At 43.1% G+C, this 13,903-nt stretch overlaps 1 protein-coding gene across 4 annotated transcripts in view; it reads left to right on the top strand.

Moving 5' to 3' along the window:
• CLMP (CXADR like cell adhesion molecule) overlaps positions 1 to 13,903 on the top strand; it is a 97,688-nt gene that overhangs the window by 61,290 nt on the left and 22,495 nt on the right. For 2 of the 4 annotated variants that reach the window (XM_055423241.2, XM_055423243.2), the window contains exon 3: positions 12,032 to 12,115. The exons of the other annotated variants lie outside the window; for them this stretch is intronic. In XM_055423241.2, the coding sequence (XP_055279216.1) occupies positions 12,073 to 12,115 (43 nt within the window). In that variant the 5' untranslated portion in view covers positions 12,032 to 12,072. The remainder of the gene's footprint in view (positions 1 to 12,031; positions 12,116 to 13,903) is intronic. 4 annotated transcript variants of the gene reach the window in all.

Below are 13,903 nucleotides of genomic sequence, written 5' to 3'. Positions count from 1 at the left end.
GCAGTGTCACAGCTGTGGGGCTTACCCTGCAAAGATGACTCTCTGTTGAACAGGAGAAGTGAGAGGATAGAAAGCCACATGTGTTATCAAGTTGTTAGTTGTTCTCAAACATAGAGCAGAGACAATATCTAGGACATCGAAGACAGTGCCACCCCCAGTCACTTACTGGGTTGTACACAGGTGTTTTTAAATCCCATTAAGATGAAAGTAAAGGAATAAAAGGGCTGAAAATCCACCAAGGACTAGAGAACTTAGGAGGAAATTGAGGGGAAAGAGACATGTCGACAAACGTTTGGATGAAGGGAAGTGGATGAGGAGAGAACTGATTAACCATGTCCCAGGGACTGAAACCGCTGGTCACAGAGGAAGGGCTCAGGAGCTGAAAGCAGGTCTGCAGGTGCAGCAAAAAGATGAACTGGGGCATTTTCTTAAAGCTGGGGCCTCAAGTGACAATCTGTTTTAAAGACCTACGTGTCTCCTCCCTCACCCTCTGCAGAAAAGCCCCAATTCACCCCACCCCACAGGAGAAGGGAGTTTGGAGGACCAAACCTAGAGACATCAGACCCAGAAGAGAGCCAAGGGCCAAACTGGAAACACGGGGCTTCCCAAAGTCTGGGTCTGGAGGCCTCTTGTCTGAGGCTGTTGGATCTGCATTCTGAATGGGACTCTCCTGGCTCCCACCCCCACCCCAGCCCCACAGCTTAGAGATCACTGGCAGCCATTACTCACCTCCCACTAATGGATGGGTGACTTGAGAATTCTTCTCCGGAGAACGAGAAGAGCTACAGAGAAAAAGCCTCTGAACACTGACATTTGGGAATCCCAGGATGAAAAAGCACACAGAGAAATCTGTGGTGCAAAAAGCCCTGCTCACTCTCGATCCTTCCGAAGAGCTTTTTGTATCTCTCCCTCCAACATGGCACACTTGAGAAAAGTAAGAGGAAAACAAACAGAAACAGAGACTCTGCAAGGAATCCTATGATCAATATCCTAAGGGACATAAGGGAAGAAATTGTGGAATGTTAGGCAAAAGGAACAGATGAATGATAATAATAGCAATATTTATTGAACATTTACTCTGTACCTCCTATGTATTTAAACTAACTGAATCCTCATAACATGCTTCTAATCCTCATTTAATGCCCACGAGTGGGGTACAATTTCCCCCATTTTATAGATGAGAAAAGTGAGGCACAGAGAGGCTGAGGAACTTGTTAAAGGTTATACAACCAGAAAGGAGTGTGTCCTAAAAGTATTTGAATTGCTGATTTCAACAACATCTAAGAGATCCTTTGGGGGAAAAAAAAAAAAAAAAACTTTGGGGGGAGTTCCCTGACAGTCCAGGGATTAAGGTCCACTGTAGGGGGTGCAGATTCCATCCCTGGTGAGAAACTAAGATCCTGGAAGCCCTGCTGTGCAGTCAAAAAAACAAAAACTCTTGAGCAACTCAAACAATATAAGAAAAAGATAAGAAAATGAGAGGATCTACCCAGGAAATCCAACATCTAACATATATGCATATGAAGAGGAAGAAGTGAAAATGGAAGGAATTATATGATTATATATTTAAGTAGTCTAATACCATTTCTTGACATTTAAATGAAATGAGCTTTCAGATTACTAGCCATAAATGAATGGGGTTGAGCGGGGAGGAAAACCTACAACCCCAAGCCCATCTTAGCAAAATTTTCCAACTCCAGAGATGAAGATAGGATCCTAAAAACATCCAGGGGGTGTGGGGGAAGAGGTCATTTATGAAAGATCGAAATTAAAATTGGCATCAGACTTAGCAACTAAATAGCAGCAGACTTCTTAATAGTAACTCTGGAAACTAGAAGTCAGTGGAGCAACGTCTTCTGGAATTTGAGTGAAAACTGTATCCAACCTGATATTCCATAGCAGCCAAGCCAGGAGTCAGGTGTGAGATGCTGAATGCACAGCAATTACCTGTAGGAGAGAAACTGAGGGCCAGGTGTGAGGGAAACTCCTTTCTCAGTAGACCATTTTGTTCTCTTTGAATCTTTGCCATATGCTTGTATCACATTATTCCAAAAATCAAAAAATCACTTAATAATGCCAATAATTAATTAGATTTGGGAACCACCAAAAGCCCTTGGGTGATTTCCAGTTCTCTACGTCTTTCCTGTAAACATGAAGTAGGCAGGGAGAAAGGGAGGTCCACCAGAACTTATTTGCCGCATGATGACTATGCAAAACTTCTCTGGAAGACTATCCTCTGGCGAGCCAAAGGCAAGACTCATCATTAGGTCATTGGAATAAATACATGATTGAATGAAAGGATAAATGAGCATGAAGCAGTCATTTGAGTCATTTGGGTGTGGGTAAGTGACAGGAAGGAAGTAAAATTAGGGGAAATTCTTTGGCATTGTAAATCCTCCCTTGCTGAGACCTGCCATTTTCTGCAGGGATGTATCCTGGGTGCAGGGAGCCAAATTGCCATGCTGGGTCTCTTCCTGCCACCTTAACATGATAAACTGAAGTCTGATTTAGCTGATTTGGCTGCATACCATCATTAAGTAGCATACAGAGCAAGGTCCAGATTTCTAATTGCCATTCTCTGTCTCTGGGAGAAGAGAAGCTCTGAGATGTTTCTTGTGAAGCATGAGCTAAGCCTGATTATAGTTCTGTTCACACATTTGATGTAGGAAGCATATTAAAGCTTCCTGCAGTCCTTAAGAACTTATCTGATATGCTAATTATGTTTAAACCCTTTTAAAAAGTCTGTGTTAAATGAATGATGTGAATGAATGAACATATTACTAAGGATATATTAAGATAATTTATCCAAATGTTAATAGGTCAAAGCATCAGCCTCTTGAAGAAAGACTGTATCCTTAAATGTTAGATACAAATAGTGTTTGGGGGAATTACTGTCTTTCATGTTCTAACTGAAGATAATTTTTTTTTCCTCCTTGACATTAGGATGGCACTGCTTCTATAAAAATTTCTTCATGACCTATTCCAGGAAAACGTATTACCAGAATGATATGAAGAGTATATAGTTATACCATTTGTAGAGCATAGGCGGTCTGAAGTCAGACTGAATTGACATCATTAGCTCTGAGGTCTTAGCAAATTACCTAACCTGAAATGAGGCAAACCCTGTTTCACAGGGTTAAGTGATTAAATGAGTTTATTCATATTTTGTTGTTGTTCAGTCACTAAGTCATGTCTGACTCTTGGACTGCAGCACACCAGGCTATCCTGTCCTCCACTATCTCCCAGAGTTTGCTCAAACTCATGTCCATTGATGGTGCTGCTGTCTAACCACCTCATCATCTGCTGCTCCCTTCTCCTTTTACCTTCAGTCTTTCCCAGCATCAGGGTTTTTTCCAGTGAGTCAGCTCCCTGGTGGCTCACACAGTAAAGCATCTGCCTGCAATGCAGGAGACCCGGGTTCGATCCCTGGGTCAGGAAGATCCCCTGGAGAAGGAAATGGCAACCCACTCCAGTACTCTTGACTGGAAAATTCCATGGATGGAGGAGCCATGGGGTCGCAAAGAGTCAGACACGACTGAGCGACTTCACTTTCTTTTCAGTACTTCGGATCAGGTGGCCAAAGTGTTGGATCTTCAGCATCAGTCCTTCCAGTGAATATTCAGGGTTGATTTCTTTTAGGACTGACTGGTTTGATCTTCTTGCAGTTGAAGAGACTCTCAAGAGTCTTCTCCAGCACAACAGTTTGCAAGCATCAAGTCTTTGGCACTCAACTTTCTTTATGGTCCAACTCTCACATAACTACTGGAATATAAATATACTACATATGATGTGTGTATATATATATGTACACATATATATTATATATATATTCCTTATCACAGAGTAACTGGCATATAGTAAGCACTCAATGAAAGTTACTATTGTTAATATTATAAAGCATTTTATAATTTGCAGAGTACTTTTAGATAAGCTAATACTAAACTACTTATTCTGCTTAACAAAACTCAAAATATGTATGGGAAAGAATTGTGAAATCTAAAAAGTGCTATGCAAACATAAAAGCTATACTGTTGAGCTTATCATTGCATTTCTATAAAACAAAATAAAGAATTCATATCATAACCAACTCCTAGGGATACTGTGGTTGCCAAAAAAACTTGTGAAAGTATTTTTAGTTCTATGATAGTGATTATCATTGTGAGTGGGGAGGCAGAAGAAGCTAATGTATAAATTTTTAAACTTTTATTAAAGGATGTCGTTGGCAGCCTCTAAGATTATCCTGAGAATTCCTGCCTCCTAGTATTCCCTTATGCTTGAGTGTAGGCTGGACCCTTTGTCTCTTGTGAATCCTACATTGGCAGGCACGTTCTTTACCAGCTGAGTCACCCTGGAAGCCTGCTGAAACCACAGCAAAATCAGTTACACGATCTTGACAGGTCTGTTAATATCAAATTGTTTATTATTGTATATCATAAGATAAAGAGCCTCTTGATGAAAGGGAAAAAGGAGAGTGAAAATTTGGCTTAAAATTCAATATTCAGAAAACTAAGATCATGGCATCTGGTTCCATCACTTCATGGCAAATAGATGGGGAAACAATGGAAACAGTGACAGACTATCTTTGGGGGCTCCAAAATCACTGCAGATGGTGACTGCAGCCATGAAATTAAAAGACACTTGCTCCTTGGAAGAAAAGCTATGATAAACATAGACAGCATACTAAAAAGCAGAGACATTACTTTGCCAACAAAGGTCCGCCTGGTCAAAGCTGTGGTTTTTCCAGTAGTCATGTATGGATGTGAGAGTTGAACTGTGAAGAAAGCTGAGCACCGAAGAATTGATGCTTTTGAACTGTGGTGTTGGAGAAGAATCTTGAGAGTCCCTTGGACAGCAAGGAGATCCAACCAGGCCATCCTAAAGGAAATCAGTCCTGAATATTCATTGGAAAGACTGATGTTGAAGCTGAAACTTCAATACTTTGGCCACCTGATGCAAAGAACCGACTCACTGGAAAACACCCTGATGCTGGGAAAAATTGAAGGCAGGAGGAGAAGGGGATGACAGAGGATGAGATGGTTGGATGGCATCACTGACTCGATGGACATTGAGTTTGAGTAAACTCCGGGAGTTGGTGATGGGCAGGGAGGCCTGGTGTGCTACAGTCCATGGGGTCGCAAAGAGTTGGTTATGACTGAGTGACTGAACTGACTGACTGACTGATTCAGACTAAACCTATGCATTTTTCATTATGCCATGCTGTCTCTCTTCAAGCTAATACAAAAGCATTTGCAGCAAGGTCTGGCACCACTCTGAGCATCAATAGTATTCTTGTGCTTATTTGCTCAGTTGTGTCTGACTCTTTGCGACCTCATGGACTGTAGCCCTCCAGGCTTCTCTGTCCATGGGATTTCCCAGGCAAGAATACTGGAGTGGGTTGCCATTTCCTTCTCCAACTGATGTCTATAGCATTTCCTTAAACTAACATCTTATCCAGGATGCTTCCGATTCTGGGTGTCACAAACTAACAACAACATTGACAGAATAGTTGGCACACAGAAGTGGGTGAGAAATGAAATATTTCCTGCCATATCAATAAACAAGGATGTCACAGTCATCAGGGATTCCCACCCCCCAGTGTGAGCTGGTAAGCCCTAAGGGCACTCAGGAAGGAGAATAATATCTGCAATCTAACACTAGTAGGCTGTGGCCTCGCCCCAGGGTGAGCCCCAAGGAAGCTCAGGATGTGGAAAACAGGAGATACTGGCCTAGGAAAGGTGAGATGCATGTGAAAGGAATGATTTCAGTGCGCCCAGACTCTTGGATCTTCCTATACACAGAAAAGCACCAAATTCCTTAACTTGGGATACTGGCTTCCTTTAATTAACAATAATCGTTTGATGTTCAGACTACCTGCCCTTTGCTGGAAAACTTCTGTATAACCTGGTTCCTCCCCTTGCCTCCTCAGAGCAATTCTCTCAGGGTTACTTGTGATGCTGTCTTCAGGGCTTGAAGTCCTAAAAATCCCCACAGATTAAAACATAACTCAACTTTTAAGGGCTTCTCAGGTGGCTCTGAGCATGCACGCACTCAACTTTTAGGTTGTGAATATTTTTTAAGACGACAGTGGTAACCAGGAGTGGATAGTTATTTGATGAATATGAGCTGCCCTCCTGTTCCCACCCTAAGTGGTGTCAGGCTACAAAAATGAATGACACTGTCTTTTTGTCTATGAAGACACCCAATAATAGAGAAACAATACAAGCACCCAACAAATCTATCTCAAGGCAATGTGTGATTAATATGAAGGTGAGGGTCAGAATGTGCTCTAGGAATTTAAAAGAGGAAGATCACCAAGGTGATCAGGGATGGCTTCATTTGGTGGTCCAGTGGTTGAGACTCTGCATTCCCAATACAGGGGGCACAGATATGGGTTCAATTCCTGGTCAGGTAACTAAGATCCTGCATGGCCAAAAACAAGAACATTAAAAAAAAGAAGAAGGAAAGGAAATATTGAATATTTAACTTGGGCCTGAAGAATAGGTTGGACTTTGAGCAGCTCTGATTGATAGGTAATGACATTCCAAAGACTGGGAACAGCAGTCTGACTGCTTAGGAAATGAGTTGCTAAGCTGACCTCAGTGTTTGGCAGATCAGACCATCACTGTGGACCCTCAGTCCTGGTGAGGTCTCACACACTGGTCACTAATATCACACAAACGTCATGTGAGCTCTTCCACTGTCTTACTCCTGGGGGTTGGCTATCTGAGAGTACTGGTTTATCCAGGTCAGGGGAAGGCTGCAAACCCAGTCTAAAGGGACCACTCTGGACTCTGACAGACACCAGTTATCCTCAGAGTCCTGTTCTCAGTCGTATGCTTGCTTGCATATGTTCCACGTGTGTATTTGTGTTCACATATGCAGGAACATACAAACACCCGAACCTGTCTAGAGACCCCTACAAGCCTGCCCATGTCTATATGCAGACCAGATGATAATGTATGCCTTTGATGCTGACACTCCAAGAACTAACCTATTTCATTGACATGCCTATTTATAGCTTCTCATTCCAAAAGCTAAGTCGCTTTCTAAATCTAAATCTTTTATCACCTTCAGCAGAGATTCAACCAGAGAGGGGAAATTAAAAATAGATACAGACTGGCTATTGAGAGAGCAGCAATCAATTTTTAGGGGTTCATGGCAATGGAGACTTGAGATTATGTTGATAATTAAAATCCACTGATAAGTTAAAGCCTCACTTCAGCCTTTGACTTTATCCTTCATTCTCCACCTTCCCATCAAAGCTAATGACAAAGAGAAGATGACTGTCCTGAACTTCATCTGTTTCACCCTCCACCACCCTCTCTAGGGACAGACAGAAGAGCCATGAAACCAACAAAATTACAGTACAAATTTGTCACTCAATATATTTTAAAACTAGAGTGGGCTTCCCAGGTGGTGCTACTGGTAAAGAATCCACCTGCCAATGCATGAGAGGAAGGTTTGATCCCTGGGTTGGGAAGATCCCCTGGAGAAGGAAATGGCAACCCACTGCAGGATTCTTGCCTGGGAAATCTCCTGGACAGAGGAGCCTGGTGAGCTACAGTCCATAGGGTCACAAAGAGTCGGACACAACTGAGCATACACACACACTAACAAACCTGTCAAGATCATGTAACAGTTTTGCTGTGGTTTCAGATTTAGTGATAATAAGAGACTATGAACAATTTGATATATTTTAGCAGATTAATTTTAAATACAAAATTTACCTGAAGGTAAGGTAATAACCAAAATGACCTTCTGGGCCTTCTCAAGTTTGAGATTCTATGTTACAGAGAACCAGCCCATTCCAGGGTTTAGTAATTCGGTAAATTACTGGCCTAGAACAAAAGCTAAACATCAAGATTAAAAGGACCCTAAAGTTGGCTTGAAGTTCAACATTCAGAAAACTAAGATCATGGCATCTGGTCCCATCACTTCATGGCAAATAGATGGGGAAACAGTGGAAATAGTGTCAGACTTTATTTTTTTGGGCTCCAAAATCACTGCAGATGCTGATTGCAGCCATGAAATTAAAAGATGCTTACCCCTTGGAAGGAAACTTATGACCAACCTAGATAGCATATTAAAAAGCAGAGACATTACTTTGCCAACAAATGTCCGTCTAGTCAAGGCTATGGTTTTTCCAGTAGTCATGTATGGATGTGAGAGTTGGACTGTGAAGAAAGCTGATTGCCGAAGAATTGATGCTTTTGAACTGTGGTGCTGGAGAAGACTCTTGAGAGTCCCTTGGACTGCAAGGAGATCCAACCAGTCCATTCTAAAGGAGATCAGTCCTGGGTGTTCATTGGAAGGTCTGATGCTAATGCTGAAACTCCAATACTTTGGCCACCTCATGCGACGAGTTGACTCACTGGAAAAGACTGATGCTGGGAGGGTTTGGGGGCGGGAGGAGACGGGGACAACAGAGAATGAGATGGCTGGATGGCATCACCGACTTGATGGACATGAGTTTGAGTGAACTCCGGGAGTTAGTGATGGATGGGGAGGCCTGGCGTGCTGTGATTCATGGGGTCACAAAGAGTCGGACTCGACTGAGCGACTGAACTGAACTGAACTGAACTGAAGACACCTCAAATGGGTATTTATTCCTTCACTCTTTGCCTTTCTTTTTTTGTTGTTTTTCAGTCACTCAATCAGGTCCAACTCTTTGCAACCCCGTGGACTGCAGCGTGCCAGGCTTCCCTGTCATCCACTATCTCCCTGAGTTTTCGCAAACTCATGTGCATTGAGTCGGTGATGCCATCTATTTATTTTGCTGTACCAGCTCTTAGTTGCAGCACTTGGGATCTTTGACCTTTGTTGCAGCAGGCAGGATCTTTAGTTACAGCATGTGAACACTCAGTTGCGGCATGTGGGATCTAGTTCCCTGACTAGGGATGGAACCTGGGTATCCTGCATTGGAAGCTTGGAATCTTAACCACAGGACCACCAGGGAAGTCCCTACCTTTCTTTATCAACTCTCTGCAGATGACACTTTACAACACCTGAGTAATCAATTTGTTTCATAAGAAATTCTGTGATGAAAATAAGTTTTTTTGGTCTCAGACAAAATAAACATCCATTTCAGCTGAAAAAAGTTAAACCAGTGACCTTAAGTTATTTTAAAAATTGTTTCTATTTCTTTAATGGATTTTTTCCCCATTACCCCTGGAAACTAAATGCCTACAGTTTGAAATTTAGCATATAACCACAAATGGCAGCAAAGTACTTAAATCCAAAATGAAAAAAGTGAAGTCACTCAGTCGTGTCCGATTCTGCGACCCCATGGACTGTAGCCTACCAGGTTCCTCCATCCATGGGATTTTCCAGGCAAACGTAGTGGAGTGGGTTGCCATTTCCTTCTCCAGGGGATCTTCCTGAGGTAATCTATAATTCTTTATCAGTGTTAATAATCCGTTTTACTAATATGAAGCATGGCTAATCCTAAGTAAATTCTGCCCCCTTGTGGATTAAAATATCCACAACTAGTTGCATGGGGCCAGAAGGCAATGGCAAGCCACTCCAGTACTCTTGCCTAGAAAATCCCATGGACGGAGGAGCCTGGTAGGCTGCAGTCCGTGGGGTCGCTACGAGTCAGACATGACTGAGCGACTTCACTTTCACTTTTCACTTTCGCACATTGGAGAAGGAAATGGCAACCCACTCCAGTGTTCTTGCCTGGAGAATCCCAGGGACAGGGGAGCCTGGTGGGCTGCCGTCTGTGGGGTCACACAGAGTCGGACACGACTGAAGTGACTTAGCAGCAGCAGTTCCTTTTAGTTCTGTAAAATAGCCCTTCAATGATCTTTAAAAAGAATATACAGTGGAACAAAATTAGACTATTTGTATAAATTGTGTAAGAGCTGATTGATGATGACAAGATATACTGACAGCGAATAGTATACCTCTGTATCTTACTTTGTATATTAGGACCGTGTCTTGACTATACCAAGTACTGGATAAATATTCATAAAATGTTAGGAGAAACATGAAATAATGGGTTTAACATCCACATAGAAGAATTCCTTTCATAGCTCCTGATACACCCCCACTCAAGTGACTCCAGGAATGGAAAATTCATTAAGTGATACAGCTTGTTCTCCGATCAGGCAGGGATTAACTGTTAGAATGTCTATCAGCATATTAAGCCAAAGTATGGATAAATAATATGGTCCTACTGTATAGCACAGGGAACTATATTCAATGTCCTGTGATAAACCATAATGGAAAACAATATGAAAAAGAATGTATATGTCTATAACTGAGTCATTTTGCCGTATAGCAGTGATCAACACAACATTGTAATTCAACTCTGGTGGTGGTGGTGGTTTAGTCACTCAGTCGTGTCCGACTCTTTGCAACCCCATGGAGAGCCTGCCAGGCTTCTCCGTCCATGGGATTGCCCATGGAAATAATACTGGAGTGGGTTGCCATTTTCTTCTCCAGGGTATCTTCCCAACCCAGGGTTCAAACCCTCCTGCTTGGCAGGCAGATTCTTTACCACTGAGCCACTTGGGAAGCCCGCTACACTTCAATTTTAAAAACAAACAACAACAACAACTATATATATATATATATATATATAAAATGGAATAAATCCTTTGTCAGAGAATCATATCATTTCAGAACTGGAAAGAGGTGTTGGAGATCTCCCAGTTTATCCTTTTATGGTTGAATCCATTACACCATCTGGGCCTAATTCTGCTCTTTGGACCAATACTCAACAAGTTCCTTCCTGCCAACTTTTCACCGATAATTGTCAACTATCCCTCATATGACATGTTTTTTAGATCCCATCATCTCCCAGTTACAGCCCTGGATGCCAGCTTTGTTGTGAGCATCCCTCCCATGTGCAGCTTCTAGAACTGAACACAGATGTCTGGATGTACTCCTTTGTCTAGGATAGAAAACAATGAAGTTGTTATGCCTTAGGACATTAAACCTCTTCTAATGCAGCCCATGGCAACCCACTCCAGTACTCTTGCCTGGAAAATCCCATGGATGGAGGAGCCTGGGAGGCGTCAGTCCAAGGGGTCGAGAAGAGTCGGACACGACTGAGCGACTTCACTTTTACTTCTCACTTTCATGCATTGGAGAAGGAAATGGCAACCCACTCCAGTGTTCTTGCCTTGAGAATCCCAGGGACGGCGGAGCCTGGTAGGCTGCCGTCTATGGGGTCGCACAGAGTCGGACACGACTGAAGCGACTTAGCAGCAGCAGCAATGCAGCCCAAGCTCATTGGGATTTTTCAGCAATTATATCAGACTACTTGTCAGTATAAATCGTGTAACCCCCCCAGGTCCTCCAGGTCTTTCCCAACCCTGTACTTCTGCCTGGCTATAACTTTTAACAATTGTTGCTATTAAATTTAATCTTGTTTTGTCTCAGAATCTCAGCTAGCAAGATAATTATATCTTTTAAAAATATATTTATTTATTTGGCTGTGCCAGGTCTTAGTTGCAGCACGATTTTCTATCTTAATTTGCAGGATGTTTGGCTGTGGCATGTGACCTCCTAGTTGTGGCATGTGGGACCTAGCTCCCTAACCAGATTTTGAACTTGGGTCCCCTGCACTGGGAGCACAGAGTCTTAGCCACTGGACTACCAGGGAAGTCCCAGATAATTGTATATCTTAATGTATCTACTCAGATTAGTTCTGCTACCTAGCTCTGTGCCATCCATATTTAATAAACATGATCTCTGTGTTTCCAACCAGTCAATTTCAAGGCAGAAGCTTTGATTCAGAAAAGAGATTAGAAAACACTGGAGGTGGGCCCATGTCCCTGAAGGGCTACCCATCAGCCATGTGGCCTCAGCTGTGTGGTCCTCCAATTTCTCTTCTCTGAAACAGAGATGATAACATGAGCTTTCAGGTGCTCCTAGGGCGCACATGAAAAAATGAAATTGAACAGGCTGAGTTAAGTGTTAATTGCTAAATAAATGTAAAGTATTATTAATCATTAGCTTTCAAATGGTTTGAGGAGGGAGGAGAAACTGTTATCGTCTTTTGTATCTCTTTTCTACCTGATAGGTGAAGAGCGCCTTACGATTTTTTAATGTGGATAAATACACATGAAGTACACATTGAGACAGTTTTTCACAGAGGGGAAGGGAGGTGAGTTGATAGTTTTTAATCAGCCTGTGTTTAGTCTGGAAACTTCTTCAACTATCTTCTATCAGCGTCTCTCCCTTTCCCCCTCTCTTCTCCTTTGTCTAATCTGACTCCCTCCCTCCTCCCCCTCCTCCCCTCCTCCTCTCTCCCCCCTCTTTCCCCTCCCCTCCTCCTCTCTCCCACTCTCCCCGCTCCCCCTCCACCTCCTTTATTCCCTCTTTCTCCCTGCTTTTCCCTTCCTTCACCTCCTCTAAAATCAACCCTCAGATAGGAGGAAGCTCTATACACCCCCTGCCTCCCCCAACCCACCGCCACCACCACCACTGAAGCCAAGGCTGCCACCTTGGTCCTGGCACCCACACCATTCATTTTAGGATTTCAGGAACAAATATTCACCTCCTTGGGGGAAAAGATAACAAGGCACCACACTGATTCCCAGATGCCTGAAATTCCACTGATAACCACAGCTGTGTTCCTTCAGCTCCAGTCTTTTTCTAAATATCAAATATACGTTTGTCTCTGAGAAGACAGCGAAATGAATCATTTAGCAGCTCAGAGTGAATTTGGTTTTCCTTTTCCAAAGACCTCATAGAAGCCATTGGCTGGAGAGATTCTGGGCTCAGGCTAGTATGGGAAGGCAAAATAGCAAACTCCCCTAGTTTACAGCCAGGGTGCCTGAGGAGCTAATGGGGTGGGGGAGGCGCTGCCTCTGCCTCTACTGCAGCTGCTCCCCCACTGGGGGTGCTCTCCGCCTTCCCGAGGGTCTGCAGGAAAAACCTGTCTCCAGAACTAGCTTAGTCCCACTCAGAGTCTTCCTTAACCACTCTTGTCAGAAATGATTGATCTTCCAGTAATCAATGTGGTTACTTTTCCTGGGTGTGATCATGATGTTGAAATATAGCAGCAAAAATATGTGACAAAATATATCTGTATATATATATCGAATCTGGGTCTCCTGCATTGCAGGCAGATTCTTCACCATCTGAGCCACCAGGGAAGCACTCCCCTCCCCTCCACCAAAACAAATAAAGACTAGTGTGCGTGCTTGCTAAGTCGCTTCAGTAGTGTCCTACTCTTTGAGATCCTATGGACTGTAACCCACCAGGCTCCTCTATCCATGGGATTCTTCAGGCAAGAATACTAGAGAGGGTTGCCGTGCTCTTCTCCAGGAGATCTTCCCGGCCCAGGGATCAAACCTTTGTCTCCAGCATCCCCTGCATTGGCAGCGGGTTCTTTACCACTAGTGCCACCTGGGAAGCCCATCTGTATATATATATACATACATATATATGGAGAGAGAGTGAACAAATATGGCCAAACATTAAGTTATCTAGCAAAATGACTTTCAAACTCCTGACAATTCTGCTCCACCTCTTTAGTATGTTTTTCTCGTTTTCCTTGTCTTTCATACGGTGTGTACAACTATTAATAATGACCATTTGTTGAGTATGTACTGTGTATCATGTGCCAGCGTCAGACACTTTATATACATCTTGTACTGCAAGGAGATCCAACCAGTCCATTCTAAAAGAGATCAATCCTGGGTGTTCATTGGAAGGACTGATGCTAAAGCTGAAACTCCAATACTTTGGCCACCTCATGTGACGAGTTGACTCACTGGAAAAGACTCTGATGCTGGGAAAGGTTGGGGGCCGGAGGAGAAGGGGATGACAGAGAATGAGATGGCTGGATGGCATCACCAACTCTGTGGACATGAGGTTGAGTGAACTCCGGGAGTTGGTGATGGACAGGGAGGCCTGGCATGCTGTGATTCATGGGGTTGTGGAGAGT

The sequence above is a fragment of the Moschus berezovskii genome, chromosome 14 (assembly GCF_049115385.1).
Source record: "Moschus berezovskii isolate FMDL1 chromosome 14, NW_MosBer_1.0, whole genome shotgun sequence".
NCBI lineage: Eukaryota > Metazoa > Chordata > Mammalia > Artiodactyla > Moschidae > Moschus > Moschus berezovskii.
Note: the sequence above shows the minus strand (reverse complement) of the source record. Positions and strands in the feature narration are given on the sequence as shown.